This window comes from Canis aureus, chromosome 1, assembly GCF_053574225.1.
Source record: "Canis aureus isolate CA01 chromosome 1, VMU_Caureus_v.1.0, whole genome shotgun sequence".
NCBI classification, from domain to species: domain Eukaryota; kingdom Metazoa; phylum Chordata; class Mammalia; order Carnivora; family Canidae; genus Canis; species Canis aureus.
The window spans coordinates 99,104,412-99,119,171 of NC_135611.1; the positions used below are offsets into that span (position 1 = coordinate 99,104,412).

A 14,760-nucleotide genomic window follows, 5' to 3' on the forward strand; every position below is an offset into this window, starting at 1 on the left:
GACTCCTGAGATGGACTTTAAAGTATGAGCGAAATTCTGACCAGGAGTGAGTGGCTGGACAAGGAGGGGCAACACAGAGTGGGGAAGCTGTGCGTGGTACAGCTGAAGCGCTGAGAAGTCCTAAATGGGGTCCTGCGAGGAACCATGCCGACAGGTGGAAGCAGCTGGGATCAGGAGGGTCTGAGCCTTGGTACAGATTAATGGTTTTGTTCAAGGCGCTGCAGGAATGACTAACCCGAGGAGCCTGCAGGCGGCGCCACCAACAAGGTGTGCATGCTGAGTCCCTGCAGTGGAGCGGCAGGCGCCGACCCAGTCAGATGCAGACACAAGTCTGCCTGCCTGCCTGCACCCCGCCCCCCCGGGGCAGTGAAGGAAATGGGACCCTCAGTGTAAGTCTAGCAGTGTACCTTTTGCTCTATTTTATTATTCCAGATCATTTATTCTAAACGCGGATAAATATCCAATAATCTGGTTTCATACCACCAACAGGTTTGTAGAAGCACTTGTGAGGCCTACTGGCTCCTTGGTGAATTCACAGGGTGGCGCACTAGAGTGAGGAAGGGCACGTGGGAGACAGCCGGGTTGGCAGAGGGCCCAACAGGCTGGGTCGTGAAATTCAGGGGAGGGGGCCTCTAGGGTAGCAGGGAGGGTGACCTTGAGGGAGGACGACCACAAGGCTCAAACCAGGGAACCTGACAAGCAGAATGAGAGCAGCCCCAGCGCAGAGGATGAAACAGAAACAGAATGAAGACTAACTAGCTCAGAAGGGGTGGGGCTGCAGAGGGGACATGGCCTTGCAAGTCCTAACAGTGACGTTTCCCACTGATCACAGGGTCTGCTCTGGGGTGGATAAAGCACACACAGTGGTCACTCAGCGCGAGGGGGCACTGAGTGGTCAGCGGACATGGTGTCAAGTGCCCAACACCAGTGGCCCATCAGATCTCTGCAGGCAGGCGTGGGGCTGTCAGGTGCTATGTGCCCAAGTGGACAGCGGTATATCAAAGAGGTGATGCTGGGGTTTATGCGCAGAAAGAGCGGTAGCAGAGAACCATGGCATCGTGGAAAGTCTTATTTCAGGAGCTCCAGGAAACGGAAGCACTCTGATCATTGGAAAGGGTTTGACAAGGCAGACTAAGGAGAAAGGCTGGCTTTGATGAGTTGGACTTCAAGGACAGGGAAGAGATTTAGACAAGGTGATGAGTGTCATAGAAATCAGTGCTGAAAATCACAAATTGGGGTTCAAGAGCAAAATCCAGCCCACAGCCTATTTCATTTGGCTTAAACAGCATTTTTTAAATGGGTTAATGTCAAACACAAATCTGGATTTCTAGCTTACTTGAAAAATGTGAAGTCTGGTGATGCTGGCTGTATAGTCTTGTAAGGTTTTTAAAACACGCACACTTGAATCTACGTTGTTTGTGTGTACACCATTTGCAGGGGGCTAGATACACTATGGAGCACTATGCAGGCATCAAAAAGAATTAGAGTTATACAGACATAGAAAGATTTTTCACATCCTTATAAGAAAAGCAAACTGCTGAATAATTGTGTGATCACAATAATGATAAAAATTAAAGCTATATTGTGGTAGTATATAATATGTTACGTATCGTATAATACAAAACATATGGGGATGCCCGGCTGGCTCAGGGGTTGAGCGTCTGCCTTCGGCTCAGGGCATGATCCCGGGATCCAGTCCCACATCAGGCTCCCTACAGGGAGCCTGCTTCTCCCTCTGCCTGTTTCTCTGTGTCTCTCATGAATAAATAATAACATCTTTTTTAAAAAATACAAAATATATGGAGGCAGCTGCCAAGGAAAACAATATGGCAATTTCTCGAGAAATTAAACACGGAATTACCATGTGATCCACCAATTCCACTTCTGAGCGTATCTCCCAAAGAACCAAAGCGGTACTTGAACAGAGCACACCCGTTCACAGCAGCGGGATTCACTATTCACAACAGACAAAAGGGGAAGCAACCGAAGCATCCGTGGACAGGACAGATAAGCCAGATGTGGTCAAATGGAATACTACACAATCTTAAAAAACGAGGGAACCAGACACAATGTCACAGCATGGATGAATCTTGAAGACACCAGGCTGAGATCAGCCGGTCCAAAATGGGTGCACTGCAAGAAAATAAATATTCTAAGTAAGCATTCTGAACGGATGACTGGTTTTGGTGACGATGTGGTCAATTTTGAACCTAAGTATTCCCTGGTCAATTTTGGGTCTTTGAGAACAGGTGTGACTACTAGTTTTTGCATCTCCTGGAGAGAAGCCAGCTACTCCCACGGTCCTGAGAACACAGAGAGGCACTGCCCTGCGGGACCTGACCTGGGCGTGAGTGCGGGGAGGCACACCCCCAGGCATTTTTACACAAAGCCACTGAACTTTGCCTTCAGTTCAGCATCAGCTCAGCATTTCCCTCCTGAGAAGGTTACTGGTTGCTTATCCCCGCATGTTGCCTACTCAGCAATCCTGTCTCTTCCCATACAAAACGGCACAAAACCCGGGCCAGCCAATGGCCCTGCGAGGGCAGGCACCCAGAAGCTGCCAGCCCCTGCCCCATCAGGTATGCGGCCTCGTCCCAAGATCTCAAGCCACAGCCGCATCTCACAGACATCGGCAGACGTAAGGCAGGAGCGTGGCTCCACTTTGCAAGACCTAAATCGACCTGCCGGAGCACAGGCTAAAGTAAAATCTGAAGGTCTTCAGCAGAAACCCACATGCTGGCCCAAGTCTCGTGGCAGGAACGTTCAGGGAAGCTCCAGGGACTTAATGCCACAAAGATTTTTAAATACATATCAGTCCCTCCCTGAAGTTTCAAAGGTTGTGATGACTCAAAGCACACAAAGGGAGACACTCCCAGCAACCGGCAGAGGCCAAGCTCAGGCCAGGCAGTTCAGTGACCTGAACAAAATTAGCCGATTCACTGGCCAACTTCTAATGGCTAAACAAATAGAATGACTACTGTACCCAAAAAATTACAATTATTCCTCTACCAAAGTCAAAGAAGATTCCTCTAAGCAAAGCTGACAGGAAAGCAAGCCTTCCTGCCAGTTTACAGAAGCCCAGAGAAGACCGACAAGATGGTAGATTTTTGTAAGACATGTGCCTCATGGACCCAACACGACACAGTGGCATTTCACATCAATTCCATCAATTCCTTTGTCAATTTTATATAATACTACAGAAAAAAAACTACTGATTATCATACAGTAAAATTAACTTTTATTTACTTCTGATGTGTAGATCTAAGGTTTTAAAATACATTCCTAGCACCATCATCAGAGCACCTAACAGTTCCAATACCCCAAAAAGCTCCATCCCCACGCCCTCCCCCAACCTCTGCCCTCTGGCAACCACTGACCTGGGGTCACGAGAATATCACAGAAAGAGAGTCACACCTCTGAGCCTGGCTTCTTTCGCTCAACATAATGGGCCGCCTTGGAGATTCACCATCCCGTCAGGTGCTGTACCCGTACACCCTCCCTTTCACGAGGAGTAGGACGGCACAGTACAGATGCACTCATTTGTTTACGTAGTCATCCACTGAAGGATATTTTGGCTACTTCCATTCTGGCTGTTACGAATACAACTGCTGTTAACGGTTCGGTTCCTGTGTGAACAAAAGCTTCACCAGGTAATCACCCAGGAGCAGCACTGCCGGAGCACACAGTGAGCGCACACTTACCACTGCTTGCCAGCCAGCATTGCCGCCAGCCACATGACATGCTTCCAGCTGCTCAGCACTCTTGCTAGCACTTAGTATTGTTGGTAGTGCTTGTTTTAGCCATTCTAACAGGTCTATGGTGACACATCATTGTGGTTTTAATAGACTTAACCATTTTAATGGGCATCTTTTAAAAACAGTACATGCTGCTTCATTCCCTTAGAGAACACTGAACATAAATTTTTCTAACTCAAAACTCATCCTTGTAGAAGAAACACTGTGCCACCCTCAGGGGCTACTCAAGCACACAAGATTGTCTTCCTGATTCTTCCAGACAGGCCCTAGAATTATGTTTCATTTTTACAGCTGGCTTTTTTTGTTGTTGTTTTTAATCTCCCTTACAAGATGTCATTTCTTGCTTCTACTGGTGCTCCTGCCTCAGGCTGACTTTCCTCTGCACCCTTTTCTCACACTGCGTTCAGAAGTACATGACCAAGCTTCTCAGAACTGAGGAGGAGAGGATTTGAGGAAAGCTTTTGTTTTCTTTTTCTTTTTGGGCCATGATACCAAAACTTCCTGCCCTCTCGTGTGGCTGCTGAGAAATTTCTAGTAGCTAGATTTCTCAAAAAGCACTTAAACTGCCAGGTTAAGAGATCAGTAGGGAAGTAAGCTATTACTGTACTAACCTGTACAGCTAGCACCGTACTATATGCTTCTACACCAGGAGTTAAAAGCTTATCTAAAGCAAAATAGCCATAGGGGGAAAAAAAAAATCATCTTGTGTCTGGAAACCTAAGTCTGAGAAATTATCCTAAATCTAGCTTCCGAACACATTGGTCAGAATTCTGGGTAAGCCACGCATTCACAGGGGCACAGATATCAACATAAAAGCACTTCTCTGCAGTAAAAAAATAATTCAGCAGTTCTTTCCAAAGATACAGAGACTGTGTACACACTGAAGCTTAACCTCCGTAACATTTGCGGTGTTCCTTTGAAAGTCATCTGACCAGAAAGCTCATCCTGCCTTTTCAGAGCTAGTTTCCGTCTCTGAATACTTTCTCGACATCTTCTGGAGGTGGATAAGTACTTCCCTGGAGCCCGGGCTCTCACCCAAACTCCCAGGGGACTCGGGCTGCCACCGTGCCAGGCCCACAGGCCAATCCCCGAGCTCCCAGGCGCCACGACCTGCAGACTGGGAGGCCCTGTCACCAATTGCAACAGGACTGGGGTGGGACTTCCGCTATCACTTTAGGCTTACCCACCACCATCTCAGCTCCGGCAGGCAGGAAGAGTGAATTTCACAAACTTTGGGCTCAAGCAGTGTTCGGGCAGAAATAAAGGAAGGGCAAACAAGTTGGAAGCCACAGCGGCAGGCGCCAGAACACCCAAACAGCCCCCTCCCCCGAATTTTTAACAAAAAGCCAGGAACAGGGAAGCAATCACAACTCCAGTGGAGGGTCATTGATTTACATGTTATCTCTGCAGTGGCTGCTGGGTCCGGAAGCTGTCCTTGGCCCCCGTTCGGCCAGGAGCCTGGTGCCAAGGGGACAGAGGAGCGGCGGAGGCGACGGCAGCTCTAATTACTCGGGTGCACGGCCCAAAGTGGCGCGACCTCCCCGTGCACAGTCGTGGCCCTCTGCCCTGACTCTGGGCGCCACCTTTCCCAGCAGACACACACACACCCGGGCCTGAAGTCACAGAACCCACAAAATTCCATCGTGTCGAGTCCTGCAATCGTGCGAACTCTCGTGCACACACCGTCACGACAGGGGGAACCCGGACACAGCCCCGTGTCCTCGCCGGGGGCCACCCGGGCAGGCCTCGGGCAGCCTGCGCCCGGCGGGACGCGGTGACAGCGGCGCGCCCCTCCCGCACCGCGCCCGGGACCCCGCCCCGGCGCCGCGCAGCCCCCTCGCCCGCGCGGAGACCTGTTGCTGCGCGAGCCCAGCCGCTCGGGGAGGGAGCGTCGGCTGCAAGTTGAGGCCGGCGCCCCGGCCGCCTCGGGGAGGGAGGAGAGCGCGCGCCCGGCCGGGATGCGCTCCGAGGCGGGGGCTGCACCCCGCGCCCTCCCCGCGCGCCCGCCGACCCCCCGCCCCGCCCGCCCCCCCCCCCCCCGCCCCGGCCGCACCTTGACGTGGAAGCGGATGAGCGCCAGGCGGATGCAGTGCGCCATGCACACGGGCGGCAGGAACCAGACCTTGGGCGGCGGGGTGCCCTTGTTCTGGACATGGCTGACGATCTGCTGCGCCGTCTGGCGCTCGTTGCCCTGCCGCTTGACCCACTCGTGCAGCCGCGCCTTCTCCAGCGCGCCGTTGAAGAACACGAAGAGCTCGATGTTGCCGCCGAAGCAGGCCTTGGCCAGCGCGGCCAGGTAGCCGAGCATGTGGTTCCACTGGCCCCCGCTCACCCAGTCGGTGTAGAAGCCGCCGTACAGGCGGTGCAGGCAGTTGTCGGCGTCCACCAGCAGGCGCAGCGGCGTGTGCGGGGGCCGCTGCCGCCCGCCGCCCACCAGGCTGCCCCGGGCCAGCTTCTGCAGCTCCACCGGCACCACGGCGCTCGGGCAGTGCTTCTCGATGTAGTCCTGGAAGCCCTGCACGCCCATGGCGGCGGCGGCGGCGGGCGCGGGGCGGCGGGGCGGCGGGGCCGGGGGCGGCGGGGCCGGGGGCGGCGGGGCCGTGGCGCGGCCGGGGCGGCGGCGGGCTCTAGGGGGGGCCGGGGCGGGCCGCGGGCGCGCTCATGGCCGCTGCGGCCGCCATGTGCTGCCGCCTCCCAGGGCCATGGCGGGAGGGACCTGCGCCGTGCGCCGCTCGAGGCCCGGGCCAGGCTGAGGCGGCCTCGCGCGGGCGGCGGCGGCGGGCGGGGCGGGGCGGCGCAGGCTGACGCACGCGGGCCGGCGGAGGGCGGAAGAGGCGGCGCCGCGGCCTGGGGCCCGCTCCCCGCCGGGATCCGGGCGGGCCGGGCCGGGCCGGGCGGACGGGCGGGCGGGCGGGCGGGCGGGCAGGGGGCGCCGCGGGGGCTGAGCGGGGGCGGGGGCGAGAGGGGCGCCGCGGGGCGGGGGCGGGGGGCCCCGGGGAGAGCCCGTCCTTGTCCCTGAGGTCCCATCACCCTGGAGAGACCCCGTCCTCGTCCCCGGGTCCCGTCACTCCGAGAACACCCCGCCCCCCGTCCTCGGCTCCCGTTACCCCAAGATGACCCCTCCCCGCGCCCCTCCTCTGGTCCTGTCACCCAGAGAAGACCTCTCCCCGCCCCCCATCCGCGGGTCCTGGCACCCGAGGAGACCCCGGCCTTGTCCCTGGGCTCCCGTCACCCTGGAGCGACCGGGTCCTCGTTCCCGGGTCCCGTCACCCCAAGGAGATCCTGTCCCCATCCCAGGCGTCCCATCACCCTGGGGAGACCCCATCCCTGGAGTCTCGTCCCCCCATCCCTGGGGCCCTGTCACCCCGGGGAGATCCCGTCTCCCCTCCCCTGGTCCCTGAGGTCCCGTCACCCAAGGGAGACCCCGCCCACCACCTCTGGGATGCCATAACCCTGAAGAGACCACATCCCTGGGGTCCCGACACCCCAAAAAGGCTGGGTGCAGTCCCCGAAGCCGCTCAGCCCGAGGTGGGACACGTGCCACGGCCCGGGCACCTGGGAGGGAGGAGCAGCCGAGGGCAGTGTCCGGGTGGAGAGAGGACTCAGGTGGTTGCACCGCTGCGTGTCCTGCGGGGTAGGTCCCGGGCCCCAGAGATGAGCATGTCGCTCCTGGTAGTGATGGCGCCTCAGTGAGCGGGGAACACGGCCCCTCCGGACTCCAGTCCTCCCCAAGAGTGGGGTGCCCGCGGAGGAGGGCGGCCCCGGGCGGCGGCAGGGCCTACGCAGCCCCGCAAGGCCGCACCTGCTTGCACACGGAGACAGGTGCCGTGGCCCAGACACGCTGGAAGCGCGGGCCATGGTGTCGGGGGTCAGTGCGCTCTGGAAGGCCCTGCCTGGCTTTCCCGGGGCGCGCACCCGCTCCCCGGGCCATAGATTCCGGTCCTTGCTGCCTGGGTGGCATCGCCTCAGAGGCGATCCTTGCATGACTTCTGTGCCAGAGCTCTGCTGCAGTTGCGTTTAAAATGAGGTTAAGGCTGTAATATATTATGTTTCAATAAGACATTAAAAAAAAAAAAACAGATTAATGTCTTGCAGAATGAAGCATTTAGAAACTCACAACTCTTAAGAGTTTGAAAGTGGCATTTTTACTTACCTCCAGCCCTCCCATCTGTTCTTTTTCTGAAGAAACCTCTCCGGAGGAGCAGGCCCAGACAGCAGGTGCAGAGCAGATGGAGCCCGCCCCATGCCGGCTTCAAGAAGCCCCCATACTCTCTGTCCCTGAAAAGGCAAGTTGAATTTTTTCGTGTCTTTTCTTATAGCTTCACCTCAAATACAAGCCAGTGTGATACATACACAAGCGAAATGCTCTTGGTATTTTGATAAGTATGTTTAATTTTTTAAAAACAGACTGTAGCAAGTTAAGCCACTTACCCAGGCACAGAATTGGTAATGAAGCCAGGATTGTGTGTTACTTGGAGATGCAATTAACCATTTCAGGCTGCATTAAATTCTGACACCCCAGAAATAGCCACATGTCCTCTCGCAGGGCTCAGTGGAAGGATAGTTTTAATCATGCGTATTTTAATTCATCGCATTGCATTCGGTGTATTTACCCTCACCATGTACTGTTTTTATTTTAAACACGATTGTTTTTTAATTTTGTAGATGCTTTCAGGCCAGTATCTGTGATTCAGGGAATACGTTTCTCTCACCTTAAGATGGTGTGGAGCACTAAGTTTCTGAAGCCAGGTGCCAAATCCGTCTCCTCCCAACTCTGTGCCCTTGTGAAAATTACTCAGTCTTTTTATTTATTTATTCATTTATTTATTTATTCATTCATTCATTCATTCATTCATTCGACAGAGAAAGGCAGAGGGGGAAGCAGGCTCCCTGTGGGGAGCCCGATGTGGGACTCAATCCCAGGACCCCGGGATCATGACCTAAGCCAAAGGCAGACCCTCAACCACTGAGCCACCCCGTTGTGCCAAAAATTACTCAGTCTTTTCAGACCTCGGGTTTTATCACTTGTACGATGAGGACGTTAATAGTACTTCCCTCCCAGGCTGTTACAGAACTAAATGAGATAATTTGTGTGCTTACCACACAGCAAATGCTCAGTAAATGTTGGCTCTTAAGTCTATTACTTCCACATAACTATAATTATACTGACTTCATGCTTGAAAACATGGACAAGTTATTTTACTTTTTGAAACTTTAAAATTCATTTTCACAAGTAGAAAGCATAAAAATTCATTTATGCTTACTCACCCTATTTATGTTCATCATTTTAAAAAAGCTAATTGTTTTTCTTTTTTCTTTCATTTTTTTTAAACTAATATTATAAATGGCTGTCAAAATGTTTGGCTGACAAATGTTTGTGTAATTTGCATCCTTAGCTCAAATTCGTGGGTTGGTTGAAGTTAAATTTTTTAAAATACCATTACTTTTACAGTAAACATCTGTATTTAAAATTCATTAAAAAATTATAAATCAGGTTCATGGCACATGACAACTAATGATTGGGGACTTTTCATTTCTAACCAGTTCATCTTTGGACAATTCACTGAGAGCATATGAATAAAACTTTTCATTTCACCAAGAGAGTGCCGCACAATCGAGGAAAAAATTTTAAAAAATAAACAAAAGTGCTAAAAAGGACATGGTCCTATGCTTCACAAAAATTACAAAATGAAATCTCAGGAAAACTGTTGTGATTAACAGACAGAGAGAACCAGCCCATGGTGTGCAGAAATTATCAATGCGTGGAAAACCAATGACAGAAATACTATTTTCAGCTCTTTTACGTTTCAGCCAATCTGTTACTGATCAACTCATCTACAGCTCAAAGTAGAAAAATATTGTCTTATTTAATGACTCTTTCAAAAGTGAAGTGCTTTATAGTAGAATAACACATCTAATTAATATTCTACTTAATTCGGGTTTCTATCCACTGGTAATAAAAGGTAAGTTTTCATTGCTTCAAGGAAGGTGAGCTGGAGCTCTGCTCTCACCCGTATAATCACTGGCATATTTTGGGAGAACAGCAGGTGGGCACAGCTAAGCACAGGATCTAAGACCTGGCCAGAGAACAGAGTAATCCCTGCTTGGGATTTGAACCTATAATGTTTACCTTGCACTAAGGCTCTAATCTCCTAATTGTCAACCGCAATGACCTGGAAGAACACAGAGATACCTCTGCAGTCTTGAGGATTTCATTGTTGTTGTTGTTGTTTTGGTATTCTACATAGAAAGTGCTTTTCGTTTTTAGTTACGTGGATTAAAAGTCCTTTTTTTCACAGGTGTGGATTTATTTTCTCTTTCAACCATAATTTTTATAAACAGGTATACAGTTATAAACTGTAAGTCACTGGAAAAGTGTGGGTAGCTTTCCATAAATTTACATTTCTGGCCCTCTCCAAGTGCAGCGGGAGTTCCCAAATGCACGGTGACGTTGTCTGTAGGCAGTTGGTGACCACGTCTGCCGAAGCAGCCCTGTACTCCTTATCACCATGCTTGCCCTTCCCCATCTGCAACAGCTGTTCCTGTCCATTCTTTGTGAAGTCTGAGAAGAACTGACTCCCTCTATCCCCACACCACCACTTGTGGGAATGCTCGGCGTCCTTCCCCGCAAGGCCTGGGCATCTAAGGCCTCTTCCTCCCAAGACCCATCCTGACCAACCAAGACACTCAGGCACCACACTCTGTCTTCACTCCCACCCTTACCGCTGCAAGCTTCTGAGGAAGAGAAAACAAACATCCAAGGGATGCAGTTGGCGTATAGTCTTTCTTAATTGGATAGAGGACCTTTGTAGTCATCCCTTAAATACTCCTGATGGAATCTTCAAAATTCTTTATTTTTTTAGCAAACTAAATTTTATTTCTCAATATGGTATATCCAATGAGAAAATTTTTTTAAACCAGCAAGTCCCATTCATAGCACAAAAACATGTTAAGATTTAATTATTTAGAGTCTAGTTATCACTGAGTGGTCTGTTACATTTGCACAGACCATTAAAAATATTTCTAGAAGGAACACTTCCCTCACACCAGAATAGGAAGAGCACCCAGGCCTGAGCAGGTGGGAACACATGAACCTCACCTCCTCTGGGGACTCTGTAGCCTCAAACACAGTAAAACACAGTCATTCTCTGGCACGTGGCCGAGGCTCCCTGCACAGATCTGCTGTCTAGGGAAGAAGTCAGAGCTGCCTACAGAGCTACAGGTGCCTTGGGAAGGCAGGGAGGAAGTCCTGCCTTAAATGCAGATGCCCTCAGGGTGGAGCAGTAGCCTGAGCCTGGGAAAGAGCTAAAAGCAAGGAATAGCTGCTCCTTCTCTGGTCACCACTGCCTCTTCACATCCCTCTTTGCAGCAGGTCTCAGATGGGGGTGCGAGCAGCACCAGCCCTGGCTGAGTGGCTAGGATGCCCATCTCCACGTCAATGTGATGGGAGTAAGGATTAAAATAGAAAAGATTATAGACTCAGTAATCTTTTTAAGAGAGAATGTGCAAGCAGGAAGGGCAGAGGGAGAGAGACAGAGGATCTTAAGCCTGCCCCATGCCCAGGATGGAGCCCAACATGGGGCTTGATCTCATGATCCTGAGATCATGGCCTGAGCTGAAATCAAGACGTGGACACCTAACCAACCGAGCCACCCAGGCGCCCCTGGGCCCAGTAATCTTATCCTAGCATTTACTTTTTCCTGAGATGTACTATCCAATAGAACTTTCTGTGATGGAGGAAAAATGAGCTGTACCATCCAGTATGGTAGCTCCTAGCTATATATAACTATTGAGCACTTGAGGTATACAGCTGAGGAACTAAATTTTTAAATTTAGTTTTCATGAAGTAGCTACAGGTGGCTAGTGGCTACTATATCGAAAGAACTTAATTCCTGAAGAGCTGAGAAGTTGCATCAGCCTTGCCTCATACTGGCTTACATTTAAGGAAATGTATTCAGTAAATTATTTAGTAACACTTCAACCTAACATCACATTTGCACAGTGCTCTATAGTTTATAATTGCCTTCTCTTAAAAAAAATATCTTTGGCTCTGATGGATGGTTAGCTACTTGCAGAAATACAGACATCATAAAATAAGGCTCCTACCCTGCATTTTTAATTTCCCAGCCCACACCATTTCTATCATATAGTTTGTTAGAGTTCCTACCGTCTAGGATATCCCAAGAGATACCTTTCCAGTGTGTCAGTAGTCTTAGGAATACTTTACTCACACCAGATGCCATACCCAACTTGTTGCCTGCTCATAACATAAGCCTATGTTAACCATTGCAGCAGACCTGTCTCCCATGTTGCTCATGTTGACTTGTAGCCAACTGCATGGCCTGATCAACTAAAAAGACTGTCTAAAACCCCATGTCCAGACAGGCAGGATAGCATATTATACTGTATGGGTTTGGGCTCTTATGTCACAAACAACAGACACAGCTTCCTATAATATAAGCAAAATGGCATTTATTATAAGGATATTAGGAACTCATGAAGTTGAGGGACCAGGACTAGAAGCGGGCAGAAGTGAAGAGGAGGGCAGGCACTAGTACATGTGAAAATACATCTGGGGTGCTGAGGATGACATAATGAACTGCAATTATTCCCGTGTCCTGTAGTCACTTGCTTAAGATTCAAAATTTTTTCTAAGATTTTATTTATTTATTCATGAGAGACACACAGATTGAGAGGCAGAGACACAGGCAGAGGGAGAAGCAGGCTCCATGCAGGGAGCCCAATGTGGGATTCGATCCTGGGTCTCCAGAATTATGCCCTGGGCTGAAGGCAGGCGCTAAGCCGCTGAGGCGCCCAGGCTGCCCAAGATGCAAAGTTATAGAAAAAAAGAGTTGAATAGATCAAGCTTAAGTAAAATGCCTCCAACCTCACAGTGAAAAGAATATGGCTCCTTTGGTTTTAATATGAAGAAGCATGTACCTGGATTGACCATCTCACCAAAACGATATACAACTCTGAGAAAGATCTCTGTGTGCCTTTAGGAAAGGAAGAGGAAGCTGAATGTCCAAAATAGACGTGTTCATGACATATGTGATAAGACCCTTCCTATACCCTGTCCTTAAAAGACACAGATACTATAAAGTCACGCCTTCTAAAATCTTAAGCCAGTGATTATATACTGAATCACTGCTGAGCCACATGTCTGAATAACTGGCCAGCTCTAATTTGATCCATCTGTCTTTTTTTTTTTTAATTTATTTAACTCACCACAGATTCACTTAATTAAGAAACTAAGACCTGTATTTTATCACAAAGGCTCTCCTAAGAAACGTCATGGAACTCCTTACAGCTATCAACACATGCTATATTTCCATGACACCTCCATGACCTATAAGTCTAGCAATCCTATGCTAAATAAAGTTAACCTTTATTACTTTAATCGATTAGGTAGATACATATTAAGCATTCATATTTTTCATTTTCTCAAGTACTTATTGTGACTCAGATTTGTATCTTCCTCTCCAGAAGCTCAGTCTACAAAGAAAATATAACTTCTATTAGCAAGAAAGATAGTGATTAGTACCATTAGTACATTCATTTGAGGAAGATACTAATTTTGAATTGGAGCTTCAGCCTCACTGTCAGCTATTATTACATCAGTAGGGACTGACCACCCTCCAACCTGAAACAACAAACTGAAACAAAATGAGACATGAAACTGAGCCCCACATCAGGCTCTGCACTGGGCATGGAGTCTGCTTAAGATTCTCTCTCCCTCTCCCCCTGCTCCTTCCCCTTGCTCACTCTTGCTCTTACTCTCTAAAAAATTAGTTAATTGAGACCATGTTTCTTAGACATTGAACATCACTGTCTGATGAACAGATATCTTTGAAAGATGGGAAGCAAAGGGAGTAAGGACGACAATTGACCCAGCTCACTGCCTGGTAGAAGTTTCAGGGCCATGATGTGAGGAAGCGAACCCCACAGAGCCTGGTAGCCTCCTCAAGTTGAGGGAATGGAACTAGGAATCTGTGTTGGACAAAGTGGCTAGGATTCGTAGGGCAGAGTACTGGAGAGAGGAGTTCTATAAAGAGAGATCGCAGATGATCCTCTTGAAGTATTCACCTGAGAATTCACTAGTGCATGGATGTGAGCAAGCTGCCCAAGGCAGAGGAAACATTTGGAAAGGATGGGAGGGGACAGTGCCTGTTCCCAACAGACTGGAAAATCACATCATTCAAAAGTCATCAGCTAGAGCACTAGAAAAGGTCTTCCCTCGATAGTGAGATAAAATTAACCCTAGACAGGACTCTGGAAGATGGTGGAGAAGGAAGCACCAGGAATCTGTCTCCCATCTAGACAAAAATGGCACTTGCAGAATCTGTCTAATGTAATTATTTTGGAACTCTGGAATGTTTTGAAGCATTGAAACTTCCAGAGGAACACTTGGATGGTAAATTTTTGTTCATTTTCGTCAATTTTAGCTCTTAATACAGCAGCAGCTACCCATCTCCACCTCCAGCCACATGGCAGGCAGCTGTGCACATGTTCCTTGAGCAGCTTACATACAGGCTTCAGGAGCAAGGATGGACAAAAAGGGCACTGCCCTCCAAATATTGGTGATCTGTAGTCTCACTGCTGGTTGCTACTTCTGATCACAGAGGTGCAAAGATGTAGGTAGCCATTGTTGTTGCACCTCCCCCTCCCACTGCAAGCCCCTCTCCACACACACACACACACACACACACACAGGCTGAGCTGACTTCCAGGAAATGTAAAGGGAAGTGCCTTTTTCTCACCTTCATTTTTCACCTTTCCACTGTCATGAGCCAGACATTAAAGACTGGATATTCAAAAACAACTGCATGTACAAAGAAAATTTAAAAGTGACTGCATTTGCCCAGGAAAATCTCAGAAAATATCTAAGAAGACATTATGTTTATACCTCAGGCTGATCCCTGGTTGTTTGAGACAACCTGAAACAAACAAACAAAACAATAACAAACAACCAACACACCCTGGGTAATGGGGAGAACCTGATTGC

General features: G+C 49.5%; 2 protein-coding genes across 8 annotated transcripts in view; one reads left to right on the forward strand and one right to left on the reverse strand.

Annotated features, from left to right (window-relative positions):
- The window catches only part of FAM120A (family with sequence similarity 120 member A), an 87,467-nt gene extending 81,169 nt beyond the window's left edge, over nucleotides 1-6,298 (reverse strand). For 3 of the 4 annotated variants that reach the window (XM_077910921.1, XM_077910915.1, XM_077910914.1), the window contains exon 1: nucleotides 5,809-6,297. In XM_077910921.1, coding sequence (XP_077767047.1) covers nucleotides 5,809-6,282 — 474 coding nt within the window. In that variant the 5' untranslated portion in view covers nucleotides 6,283-6,297. Of the gene's footprint in view, nucleotides 1-5,808 lie in introns of all 4 variants that reach the window. The other variant, XM_077910919.1, reaches the window with a different exon arrangement.
- A 417-nt stretch (nucleotides 6,299-6,715) lies between these two features.
- The window catches only part of LOC144321547 (uncharacterized), a 31,230-nt gene continuing 23,185 nt past the window's right edge, over nucleotides 6,716-14,760 (forward strand). For 3 of the 4 annotated variants that reach the window (XR_013387160.1, XR_013387166.1, XR_013387168.1), the window contains exons 1-2: nucleotides 6,716-7,389; nucleotides 7,941-8,041. The gene's annotated coding sequence lies outside the window, so the exon portion shown is untranslated. The remainder of the gene's footprint in view (nucleotides 7,390-7,940; nucleotides 8,042-14,760) is intronic. The other variant, XM_077910924.1, reaches the window with a different exon arrangement.